The 13,989-nt window shown below is 34.8% G+C and overlaps 1 protein-coding gene across 1 annotated transcript in view; it reads right to left on the minus strand.

Moving 5' to 3' along the window:
• The window catches only part of ATAD1 (ATPase family AAA domain containing 1), a 50,467-nt gene that overhangs the window by 21,643 nt on the left and 14,835 nt on the right, over positions 1 to 13,989 (minus strand). The window contains exons 3-5 of the mRNA XM_053582505.1: positions 11,111 to 11,209; positions 8,996 to 9,116; positions 5,159 to 5,359 (exon numbers count right to left, since the gene is read on the minus strand). Coding sequence (XP_053438480.1) covers positions 5,159 to 5,359; positions 8,996 to 9,116; positions 11,111 to 11,209 — 421 coding nt within the window. The remainder of the gene's footprint in view (positions 1 to 5,158; positions 5,360 to 8,995; positions 9,117 to 11,110; positions 11,210 to 13,989) is intronic.

The following is a 13,989-nucleotide window of genomic DNA, read 5'->3' on the forward strand; positions in this document are numbered from 1 at the left end:
TATCTGAACCCTAAGTGTTCTAAATTATGGGGTCACATCATCTTTCCCCACACATTTTTTTTTTTTTTTGTGGTTTTTGGCGGGGGCTGGGTTTGAACCCGCCACCTCCGGCATATGGGACCGGCGCCCTACTCACTGAGCCACAGGTGCCGCCCTCCCCACACATTTTGTAATAAACAAAAATGACAGGGGAAATGCCTTAAAAACACTAGTAAGTGGGAAAATGTAGGCCAGAACACAGTTTACAACACATATGCTAGCATGCATATCCAGAACACAACATTATGATGTATATTCACACAAATTCAGTATACGTATATAAAAAATACATGGAAAAATACTTTAAAAAATACAGTAAAATGTTAGTAACTTTGGTTTTATCTTGGGGATGGATTTAAGGACAATTTTAACTTTCTTTTTTAATTTTCTATCTTCCAAATTATCTACAATGAGCATGAAATCTTTTTTTAAAAGCAGAAAACATGTTTCTACCAGAATACAAAAAGATTAAAAGGTGATAAATACTACGAATGAAAAAAAAAAAAAAAGATGGGAAAAAAACAAATCAAAATCAAGGATTTTCTAGTATAATCCTGTTTCAAACATTTTGCGTTCTATCCCTGTAAGTCATTTGCATTTCTGAGTTACTGTCACATTTCAGCACTGAAACTACAACTCAAAGTTTGTCAATTATATACACAAGTGGCACAAAAATGGTTTGTAACGCACTAGATTCAAGCTTAAAAAACATTGCTAAAAAAAGTAATCATAGGGAAAAAATAAATCTAAAACACATTACCATGACTTAATAAGAGTCTTGCAATATCAAACATGTATGGTAGTATCCTACATTTTTGCAAAGAGTTTCAATTTCATACAACTTGCCTCATTGGTTGGGATGACAAATGAAACTAACCTATCTATTTTAGATTTAAATAATCCAAAATACAGACATTTTTTAATTGCTCAAATTTTAAAGATAAATTTCATAAATTCACTTGTCTACTTAAATCTTCCTAAATTATCTTTACTACCAAGAACTGAGTTTGGCAAGATGATTGCTTAAAATAATGTGAAACACTTAAAATGCTGTTTAAGTAGAAATATGAGTAATTGCATTAAATATAAATAGATTAGAGTTTCCAAATACATGATAAAGATATTAGCATGGATTTAAAAACAAGAAAAACCCAAGACTACACTGCTTATAAGAAACATACTTTAAATATAAGTATGATGAAAGGATAAAAAAAGATACAGATTGAGTACTTCTTATTTGAGATGCTTGGTACTAGAAGTGTTTCTGACTTCCTATTTGGGGAATTTTTGAATTTTAGAACGTTTGTACATGAGATTTCTTGGGACAAGAACTCAAGTCTAAATATAAAATTCATTTATTTTTCATGAATATACATCTTATATAGGCAGTCCCTAGATTTTGAACAAGACAGCTCCCTTGGGTTTGTTTTTAAATTGAATTTGTATTCAAGCACATTTTTACCTATTAATCTGCAATACCCTCCATCTGTAAATGCAAGTTATACATCAGCCAGATGTTTGTGACTCAGGGACATACTGTAATAGCCCCTATTTGTCAGTGTACTTTTGAATTGCATGTAAGTCAGATGTTTGTGACTCAAGAACTGCCTATACAAACAGCATAAAAGGAGTTTTATATAACATTTTAAATAACTTTGTACATGAAACAAAGTTTTGACTTGCTTTTGACTTTAACCCATCACATGAGATCAGGTGTAAAAATGTTCCACTTGTAGTATCATGTTAATGCTCAAAAAGTTTTGGGTTATGGAGCATTTGCCTCTCAGATTTTCAGATTAGGGATGCTGAACCTGTGCACACAAACATCAACAAAAAATTTGGATATAATATTTTACTTAAAACTTAATGCTTATCTGACAAATGGTACTAAAGAAACTGGAGGCCCATGTGCAGAAAATGGATGTAGACTCAGATTCTATTAACTTTCACAAAATTTATCTCAAAATAAATCAGAGCTCTAAATATAAAACAAAAAACCATAAAACTTTTAGAAGATAACATACAGGAGAAAATCTAGGTGACCCTGGGTTTGGTGATGAGTTTTTACATATAACACCAAAAGCATCCGTCAAAGAAAAAAATGAGTAAGTTGGACTTTATTAAAATTGAAAATTCTGGAAAAACCACTGCTATGTGAATGAAAAAACATGTCACAGACTGAGAAAAAATATCTGATAAAGAACTTGTATCCAAAATATCCAAAGAACCCTTAAAACCTGATAATAAGATGAACAACCTAATTGTTTCCAAAAGAAAGAAATGATAAATGTTTGAGGTAAAGGATATTCTGATTACACAAATTTGGTCATTACACATTGCATGCCACAAACCAAAATATCATCCGTACCCTACAAATATATATAATTGTCAAAAAATATAAAAATACTAACTAAAAAGTACAAAAATATTTAAATAAGGCAAATGATCTGAACAGACACCTCTCCAAAGATGATATACAGATGACAAACAAGCAAATAAAAAGATACTCAACATCATATGTCATTAGGGAAATGTAAATTAAAAAAACAATGGGTACTATTGTACATACCTATTAGAATGGCAAAAATCCAAAAATTTGATAATGCCAGATGCTAGAGAGGATGCAAAGCAACGGGGACTCTCATTTACTGCTGGTGGGAAAATGGTACAGTAACTTTGGAAGACACTTTGGCAGTTTCTTACAAAACTAAATACAGTTTTTACCATATGATCCAGCAATTGTGCTCCTAGGTATTTACCCAATTGGGCTGAAAATAAGGTTCACACAAAAACCTACCCATGAATGCTATTAGCAGCTTTATTCATAATGGTCCAAAACAAGATGTCCTTCAATAGATGAATTGATGAACAAACTGCAGTATATCCATATAGTGAGATACAAGGTTTGATAATTAAGTCTGTGCACTTATGCTGGCAGCACTGTACAAAGAGCTGGGTAAAGTTCCAGAATCTTGGTATATGAATGTCTCACAATTGTGTTCGTGTCAACATGTGGTGTTATCTCGCTGAGTGGTGTTCATTATGGTTGTTGTGTGTTTTTGTGTGCTGTCACCAAAATGTCAGACCTTGAATTAGAGCAATGAAGAATCATCATATTTCTTGTTAAACTTGGCAAGAGTGGAAATGAAACCAGGGACATGTTAGTCCAAGTTTATGGGGATAATGCCATGAAGAAAATAGCAGTGTACAAATGAATTAAACATTTTTCTAAACAGAAAGTGTCACTGATAAAGAGGGATCAGGGAGGCCAGTTATCAGCAGAACTGATGAAAACATTGCAAAAATTCATCCAATTGTGTATCAAAATCGTCAGCTGACTGTGAGAAGCATAGCATGCTATGTAAACACTGAGAAATAGGAAAATCTTAAATGAAAATCAAGGAAGGTGTGTGTCAATCTTCCTAGTAAAGTTATCACAAGATGTGCCAATAATCTTAGTAGTCATCACAAGAATGGAAAATTAAGTATCCAATGTACTCAATACTAACATAAAGCCTTACATATGTGAGGCTTTATTTAATTACATAACTTTTAATTATATATTATTATATGTAGTATGACAGGCTATGTTAAAACACATGGGGAAAAGTAGGTATAGATACTATATAGTATAGATTTGTTTTGGTTACTTGTTTATCTTATGTATCTTTTCTCATCAGTTTGCTCTTTCAGTTATTTTGGGGTTTTCGTGTACATCTTGAACAAATGATCATATAGCTTGATTCTTTTCAAATTTAATCCAAGACTCTCTTTAACTGGGAAATGTGGTTACCTTGCCTTTATACGATAGCTTAGATATTTAGCTTTATTTCTGCTATATTATTTTGTGCAGACTTGTCTAGTGAGCTCAATAATACAGTAAAGCTATCTATAATTGTACCAGAAACAGAAAAAATATATAGAAAGAGTCCACTAATATAAAAGTCATAACATATAGGGAAGGACAGTCTATTTTATAACTTGGCTGTCTTTTTGGAAAAGAATGAAATTAGATTCCTACCCTCATGCTATACAGAAAGATAAGTTTTTTTTTTTTTATTGTTGTGGATTCATTGAGGGGTACAGAGAACCAAGTAAGATAGTATTTTTAAAGAGAATATTCATGGAGATAGTTTGTAACTAAACTCAAAGTTAAGTCACTGTAAAAAAACTATCATAAATAAAAGATAAGCAATCTAGAAAATATTTGCAATCATAATAAACATCAACAAAAAATTATCAAGAGAAATCCAAATAAGTCTAAAGAAAAACTGGCCACTTATAAGCAAGAAAACACAAATGACTAATCAACATGTTAAAATATGACCAAATTTACTAGTAAGCAGGGCACATAAATTAAAAGTGATGAGATAATTCATACTCTTTAAATTGGCAAAAAATTAATGATAATGGTTTAAAAAAATAAATCTTGGAGAGTATGTAGGAAAATTTAAATTATACACTTATGGGAGTACAAATAGGTATAACCACTTTGAAGAATGGGTAATCCTAGTTAAGCTGAAGATGGACACATCATACAACCTAATAGTTCAACTTCTAGGTATTTATCCTGAGTAAACATATATACATGAGAAACATATAGATTGTCCACTGCATATTGCTTTTAACAGGAAAAGAAAAACCTATCTATCAAGTTGGTGAATATACAGACTACATAGACTATGGTTTATTCTACTACAGAGAAATTATACATAGCATATTAGGATGCTGGTTGTGTTTTAGTTTTATTAATGTGGTTTAATAAATTATAAAAACTAAATTTGGTTTATCTTACCACTTTTAAAAATACTCAACTTATGGGGCGGTGCCTGTGGCTCAGTAGGTAGGGCGCCGGCCCCATATACTGAGGGTGGCGGGTTCAAACCCAGTCCCGGCCAAACTGCAACCAAAAAATAGCCGGGTGTTGTGGCGGGCGCCTGTAGTCCCAGCTACTCGGGAGGCTGAGGCAAGAGAATCGCCTAAGCCCAGGAGTTGGAGGTTGCTGTGAGCTGTGTGACGCCACGGCACTCTACCGAGGGCCATAGGATGAGACTCTGTCTCTACAAAAAAAAAAAAAAAACCTAAATGAAAAATACTCAACTTATAAAACACAGCATACCTATTTCATCTATAAAGATGATGGAAGGCTGTAGCTTTATGGCAAGAGAGAAAACAGCAGCAGCCAATTTTTGAGATTCTCCATACCACTTATCGGTCAGTGTTGAGGGCTGCAGGTTAATAAATCGACAGCCTGCTTCTTTAGCTGTTGCCTTGGCAATCAATGTTTTACCACAGCCTGGAGGCCCGTAGAGAAGAACACCTAGAAATTAATGTCATTTTATTATTACCTTTAAGAAAGTAAGATATTCGCTTTAGTTTACACAATAATTGATATAAATTCTTCCCCCTTAAAAACTTTTTGAATATCCAATTCTACTTTTCTTAATCTTGTTTATAGTGGATAAGGCAATAAAAAGAAAGGTGCCATGTTCTAAGTTCAATGTCAGTAAGAACATGTACTGGGGCCTGTAATCCCAGCACTCTGGGAGGCTGAGGCGGGTGGACCACCTGAGCTCACAGGTTGGATACCAACCTGAGTCAGAGCAAGACTCTGCCTCTACATATAGCCAGGCATTGGGCAGGCACCTATAGTCCCAGCTACTCGGGAGGCTGAGGCATGAGAATCATTTGAACCCAAGAGTTAGAGGTTGCTGTGAGCTATGATGCCATGGCATTCCACTGAGGATGACAAAGTGAGACTCTTAAAAAAAAAAAAAAAAAGGTTTAATTCAGGATACTTAATACTATCACCTTTTTGGGGGGTGGAGAGAGATAGCTCTCACTTTGTCTCCCTTGGTAGAGTGCTATGGCATCATGGCTCACAGCAACCTCAAACTCCTGGGCTCAAGCGATTCTCTTGCCTCAGCCTTCCAACTAGCTGGAACTATAGGTGCCTGCCACAACACCCAGTGATTTTTAGAGATGGGGTTTTGCTCTTGCTCAGCCTGGTCTCAAACCTGTGAGGTCAGGCAAATCCACCTGCCTCAGCCTCCCAGAGTGCTAGGATTACAGGCGTGAGCCAGTGTGCCTGGCCTTAAATACTATCATCTTGACATCAAAAAACTTACACCACACTATTAATGGTTCACCATTTAAATCATCTAATACCTACCTTCATAAGCTAACAGAGCTCCACGGCACTTTGATATTAGCCTACAAAAGGTAAACAACTTCAAACCAGGTTCTGGCAAACACCATTTTGCTGTTACTCAGAGACTTAAGTTTTAACCAAAAGGACACATGCCTTTTACCAAGCAGAAAGTAATCTTTTCTTAAAAGAAACAAATTCTCAGTCTTTCTTGTTTTAGTTTCCAAGGAACAGAAGTATATTACATAGTATTAACTTATGTCAGGGGTCTTCAAACTGCGGCCCGTGGGCCACATGAGGCGGTGTGACTGTATTTGTTCCCATTTTGTTTTTTCACTTCAAAATAAGATATGTGCAATTTGCATAGGAATTTGTTCATAGTTTATTTTTTTAAACTATAGTCCAGCCCTCCAACCATCTGAGGGACAGTGAATTGGCCCCCTGTTTAAAAAGTTTGAGGACACCTGACCTATGTCTACACTGACAGTTGTTTGTTGCTAAGTACAATGTAAGGTAATATATTTAACATATAAGAAAATTAAACAGACTGGAGTCTTGAACATTTTGAGAATCATTATCAACAGTATCTCAATGAAAATGAGATAGTATTTTCTAAATTTAATGATACTAAATATATAATAATATAAAAGTTATGGCCCTGTCTATAAATAAATCATCTAAAGCAGTGGTTCTCAATTTTCCCAATGCCGCGGCCCTTTAATACAGTGGTTGAGAACCACTGATCTAAAGGAAGGCCTGATAAAAACTGTAATCTAGAAACCTTTTAACTGGGCATGGTGGCTCATGCCTGTAATCCCAACACTTTGGAGGCTGAGGTGAGCAGATTGCCTGAGCTCATGAGTTTAAGACCCAGCCTGAGGTAGAGCAAGACCCCATTTCTACAAATAGCTAGGTGTTGTAGCCATCGCCTGTAATCTCAGCTGCTCGGGAGGCTGAGGTAAAAGAATCGCTTGAGCCCAAGAGTTAGAGGTTGCAGTGAGCTATGACGCCAGGGCATTCTACCAGAGGAGACAAAGTGAGACTCTGCCTCAAAAAAGAAAACAAACAGTAATAATAATAATTTGCTTAATTTGAAGTGCAACATTTCTCATGAAATAGCATTTAAAGAATAATTATTTATAGATGTATGCTAGGGTAAACTGGAGGGGATTTAGGTGTCCAAATTTTTCTTAGTATTAGATAAAACAAATTAAATTCAAAATATAAGAACATTTCCCAAAATATCTTTTCAACTTTTTAAAATGAAAAACTTGAGCCTTATTTCATAACCCTAACAATATTTTTTTACATCAAGCACTTAAAAATAATGCTCAATCTTCCCAAGCATATGTACGTTTTTCTACTTGTCTTTACAGTTCTTTAATATTCAAGTTCTAACACCAACTAACCCAACTTTAATCATTTTAAACTAAACTTTTCTACATCTGACTTTTAAATTACAATCCATAAACTTTGCCAGTACATGTTCAGTGTATTTTCAGGCAGCCTTTGCAATTCTTAGTTAATTCCATTTAGATGCTTAGAATTCAGTTAAGTTAGCTATAATGTGAACATTCCACTGACACTTCTCTTTTGGATGACTAACGTGAAACAATAAAGAATAGTAATCTGAAGCCATTTATTCTCTTTTGGATGACTAACGTGAAACAATAAAGAATAGTAATCTGAAGCCATTTAATTTAAAACTGAACACATAAGAGATGACTGCAGATGCTTGGGATTATTATTAAATTTCATCATTTGATCACATAATTTAATGTGGAATGCACAACTACTATAAACTTTTATTTTTATTTATTTTTGAGTCAAGAGTCTCAAGCTGTCACCCTGGGTAGAGTGCCATGGCGCCATAGCTCACAGCAACCTCCAACTCTTGGGTTCAAGCAATCTTCTTGCCTCCGCTTTTCTATTTTTAGTAGAGATGGGGTCTTGCTTTTTGCTCAGGCTAGTCTCAAACTCGTGAGCTCAAGAAATCCACCCGCCTCGGTCTTCCGGAGTACTAAGATTAAAGGCATGAGCTACCGTACCCAGCACTACAATATTTTATACAGGGTTTTTAGAACAAAGTATTTATGCAAAAGCCTCCATATTGTTTTGATTTTGCAGCTACGCTATTACTTCATAAATGTATGCAGTGCTTGTAGACACTACCTATACAGTTTGTATCTGAAAACAATGGTAACACATATATATCTATCTCATTGTGAGTTGCCATGTATGCACCACCTGAATCACCTTTAACAAGCCTAAGTATGATTTAATATTTGTATGAACAGAATGAAAGAATCATATTCAGTTATAAGTGCTCAAGTTCCAAGACATCAAACTAATTATGAATAATGAAAGGTTTCCCTCAAAGTGGAGTAATATTTAATTTCCGGTTAATCTGCAGTTCAGTATTTCCTACAAAGAATGACAATTTAAAAATAACTGAGATCACTCCAGAGGAAAAAAACATTCCCTAGAGTTTTAAAACAACAAAAGGATGTTTTAGCTTAAAATATATATATATAGTGACTTTGGATGTTTTTTAATATTGATTTTCCAAAGTTTAATTTACTTAGAAATAATAGAAATAGGCAATTATTTTGACATGTAGATACAGGGAAATTTTTATCTAAATTTCAGAAGTTAAAAAGCAGTAATTTTTAAAAAACAGTTCACTGGATCTCAAAGTTCTCTTGAAAACCTGATTTCACAAAAACCAGTTCTATAAGGCCAGAAAAGTTTCAGTGACTCATAGCTTTTAATGAATTAAGCAAATATTAATGTAAATTTTTACCATACCTTTTGGAGGCTGCAGAAGCCTGGAATTTTCAAACAAATGCTTCTTTTTGATAGGTAAAATGACCGTGTCTTTCAGATCTGTAATGACATCATCTAAACCTGCTATATCACTCCAAGTAACCTGGTAAAAGTTAAGGTTAACATGAATTTTACTATAAATGTACACTCATTAAATTCAAAGTAATCCCTTAAAATGTGATCCTTCCCATACAAAATGGCAAACCTTAGTCTGATAAGGTTTAATTACACATAAATAATAAAAGATTAACACTGTATGTTGATGTGAGTAAAGACTTTTTATAGCAATAATGAAATTAATAAACTGCTATGAAATTGGAAAAAGGAATTTAACAGCCAACTACATATTCTTAAAAATAAATGAGGTACTCAAAAATCTGCAGGGGTCTAGTGAGCTGAATAATATGTCACAAAAAGATTGAGAACCCATTGAGACAGATAATTTAGCACTGACCAATGGGGAAGAGCTTACCAGAAATGTACCTGTTTCATACAGGATGTTGTCAAATATCCTAGAAATTAATTTTAGAATAAGGTCTATATCTTATATTATCCACCAAACTGGACTTCTGAATTTTATTTGTCAAAAGTAAAACTGTCAAAACTTAATTAGGAGCCTTTATAAATAGTAAATGGGGCATACATATTTCAAAACAGATAAGAAAAGCCTTCTGATTCAACTTAAAATTTTTTTTGGAAATAAACATTGAAAGAAACTGGGACAGAAAAGGAGCTGAAAGAGAGGACAGTCAGAATCAATAACTTAACAACAGATTTACCTTCTTTACAACTTAAAAAAAGAAAAAAAAAAGGAAGATAACAAGGGAAAGTACAAACTTTTTCCCAGACAAATGTAGAAAAAAAATCCTAACTCTCATTGTAGCTTCAACAAAAAAATGGAGTCTGTCAGTACAGACTTCTCACAAATGAATATCAGTAGCTCCCCAAGAAGGTGTCATTGTAAAATTATACATCAAATTCAAATGTCTCTGTATAAAGAGACAATGAAAGACACTGTAGATTTCTATTTTCTAGATTTGGAAATGGGGGATATTTCATTCTATTTATTTATATCAATATAATATTAATATATTAGATAAATATATTTATTCAGTTACATACAAAATATTCACATAAGATTTTATATATTACATTAATCTAATCCTCAAAATAATCCTTATCAAGTAGGTAGAGCAGGTATTTTATTATCTCTGGGTTATAAATAAGAGAACTCAAAAGGAAATCATTTGTCAAGTTCAAGAATGAAAAACTGGGATTTAGAATCCTATGTTGTCTATCATACCATATAAAAGTCTGGATTTGAACTCCATAAAACAAATATCCACATGACTTAAAGCAGTTATGCTTCTCATACTGTAAAGGCAAATACAAAAGTACAAGTTTTTCTAAACAAATATATACAGAACAGAGTTAACATAGCATACGTGAAACTGTTATCCTTAGAAAGGTCTGCTTACAAGAGTGGCCCTTAGCTGCTATCTGGGAACTTAGATTTCAAGAGTCTCACCATTTCCTAATGAGAACAGCTCACTGTGCCTAACCTGTTTGCACAAACAATACCACTTACCATGAACACCTGTTTTCCTCCAGGAATCTAGAATTTTGGTACATTTAAGAAAGAGAGGCTGGATAAAAACCCTGGGCACTGAGTCTCTCTAAGCTTCCGTGATACATAACACTGCACATGTGTTGTTGATGCAGTAATTAAGCAGCACATGCACTTAGGAGAGGACTCTAGGAAACTTGTACCTGGCTTCCTCCAGACTTGATGTTTTATGCCCTTTCCCCTTGGCTGATTTTGCCTTATATCCTTTCGGTGTAGTAAATCATATGAGTATGACTACATGCTCAGTCCTGTGAGCCCTCCAAGACAATCAATGAAATCGTCATGGTCTTCAGGACTCTTGACATAAAACACTAAGAAAAAAAAAATCTTCAGAGGCTGGGAAAGGGTGAGGGAAAAAAGAGTATTAATGTATTTATTACCACTGAACTGTATACTTAAAAATGATAAAGATGGCCAATTATATGCATATTTTACCTCAGTACAAAAATCTTAAGATTAAAGATACATACATGCATATTAAGAGGGTCTACCAGATGAGCAGCAATACTCATTTCATATTCTGAGAGCTTCACATTTTTCACACCAATTTGCTTCATTAGTTTTTCTGCCTAGAAAGAAAAGAACAAGCAGTCTCCTTTGGTTTGATATTCAGATACTGGCATTCAAAACAGATGTATGTTGAATCTAAAGAGCAATGAACAGACATAAAAGAATTTTCCAAGGATATTTTAGGCCACTGGATGTTTTTATCCATCCCGTGATAAGCCCTAAGGTAAAGAAAAGATTTAAGGCTCCACAGAAATCAGGGCAATTTAACCATTTTTTTGGGAAATGAGAAAATAGAGTACATGATTGAAGAAATCATCATATACCTCCCAATAAGGCCTCCTATTGTCTCACTGAGACTGTAGAATACACTTGGTTTCTCTTCCCTAGGAGAATTATCATGACAGGTACAGGTAAAATATCAAGATAAAAAAGAAGTTAAGGATACCAAGAAATGTATGATTGGAGTTTCCTTCCTGAAATTAATAGAGTCTCTAAAACAGATGTCCAATTTCCTTCAAATTACCCAGGTATCTACAATAGATGGCCATATATATCTATTTTTAAATTGTCCTGAGATGCTGCCCCCTCCCCCTCTTTTTTCCTAGTTTTTGACCGGGGCTGGATTTGAACCCGCCACCTCCAGCATATAGGGCTAGCGCCCTACTCCATTGAGCCACAGGTGCCGCCCAAGATGCTGCCCCTTTTAATTGAAGTCAATTCCTGGGGGTAGGCAACCAGAGACAATAACTTTAAATTAGAAGATATTAGGGCAAAACTAGTGTAGAACCTATGAGTTCTAGCAGTCCAACAAACTTTCAATTGAAACAAAAATAATGATGAACTTTTACTGAATGTGCTATTTATTATGCCATAATCAGTAAATGAATTAACTCCTTGAATCCTGAAAGCCAATCTGATGAGGTGGCTACAACTTTTTCCCTGTTACAGAGAAAGAAATGGAAGGTTAGTATGATTAAGTAATTTGCTTTAGGTTAAAAGTTAGCAAATGGAAGAGGCAAGAGAGGAATCCAAATAGTCTGCTTCAAGTTCATACCCTTAACTACCAAACATACAAGCCCAGGTTTCTCCAATTGTTAAATGAGCATCTGTGACCCAGAGTCTTTAAAAAATCTATATACAACATATTCAAATTTCAATTAAATTAACATTTTAGAAATGAAAATACCTGGTAAATCATGTTTACATAAATTTTTGATGTTGCTTTTTCCTAAAATGCTTTTGATTATATAATCTTGCTGTTTGTCAAGCGTATTACTGTTTTTTCTTTGTTGTTGTTGTTTTTGAGACAAGAGTCTTTCTTTGTCGCCCTTGGCATCACAGCTCACAGCAACCTCTAACTCCTGGGTTCAAGCGATTCTCTTGCCTCAGCCTCCTGAGTAGCTGGGACTACAGGCGCCCACCACAACACCTGGCTATTTTTAGAGACAAGGTCTAGCTCTTGCTCAGGCTGGTCTCAATCTATGAGCTCAGGCAATCCACCTGCCTCAGCCTCTCAGAGTGCTAGGATTACAGGCATGAGCCACTGCGCCCAGGCTGGTATCACTGTTTTAAAAAGAAATTCACATCACACAGCATTACAGTTATACACTGGTTAGGGGATTAGGATTAATGTGAGTTTAATAGCTTTTTTAAAAAGTACTATGTACTACATTGGATAACCACAAAAGTTAAATCTCCTATTTATCCAGTCCCAGTCCCTGGGAAATCACTGAATCAATGGATAAAGTAGGGTCTTGCAGGTTCCTGTATCTCTTGTAATTACCTTCTCTTTCACTGCCCTTAAATAGTTGACATGTCAGCTATGAAAGATATCCTCCTTTAGCACCTGAATGACATTAATTTATTCTTATTCTTAGTTTTCATTAACCTACAATAAATGTAAAGCTGTCCCATGTGTCCTTTAAGCAATGTTTTAAACAGTGGTTTTCAACTGGAGGGTCATTTTGCCCCCCATGGGATACTGGACGAAGTCTAGAAATGCCTTTGGTTGTCACACTTGGGGGTAAGGTGACATTGGCATTTAGTCTGTGGAGACAGGGTTACTGCTAACCGTTCTATAAGGTTAGTTCCCCTCTTCTATCCGAAAGAATGAACAGGCCCAAAATGTCAACAATGGCCAAACCGAGAAATGCTGCCCCCCCGCCCCATTAGCTAGTGGCCCTGAAAACTTTATATTAAAACTGCCTCTTGATTTAAATAATGGCCTTTACTTATATCTAGAATTTCATAAATAAAAATGACCAATGATAATGTTTAGTTTATATAGGGACAGAAAATGCTATATTGTCAAATATCCCTAGGATCTCTTTTCTACAACAGCAGTCCCACTTTAACAGTGTCTTCAGGTTGAATTCATACTCTATCCCTGACAGAAAAGGGAAAAGGACTTACAGTTTACTAAGGACCTAACACACGGATGGATGGTACTGTGCTGCATACATTACAATTAACCCTTAAAATCTATGCAAAGAAGTAGCTACTTTTAACCTTATTTTTCACCATGAGAAACTTATGGGCCAGAAAAATTAAAAGAAATGCCAAGATTATACAGCTAGGAAGTGGCATTCCCAGAGGTCAAACCCTGATTTGTCCAATGTTAAAGACCATGTGCTGCTGAAACACTAATACCCCTCCCATTTGAGAAAGCAGAACATGGTTAACAAATAAATGAAAAAGAAGCACCAAAAAACACACCCTAACTACTACCAAACTGTCCCAGGAATTGGACAATTATCCAATTGTCTAGTTATGATGCGTTTAAGTCAGCCACTATTTCTAAAATATTTCAACCAGAAAAACAAAATTATGATTGGGCTAC

This window comes from Nycticebus coucang, chromosome 3 (assembly GCF_027406575.1).
Source record: "Nycticebus coucang isolate mNycCou1 chromosome 3, mNycCou1.pri, whole genome shotgun sequence".
In the NCBI taxonomy this organism is placed as follows: Eukaryota; Metazoa; Chordata; class Mammalia; order Primates; family Lorisidae; genus Nycticebus; species Nycticebus coucang.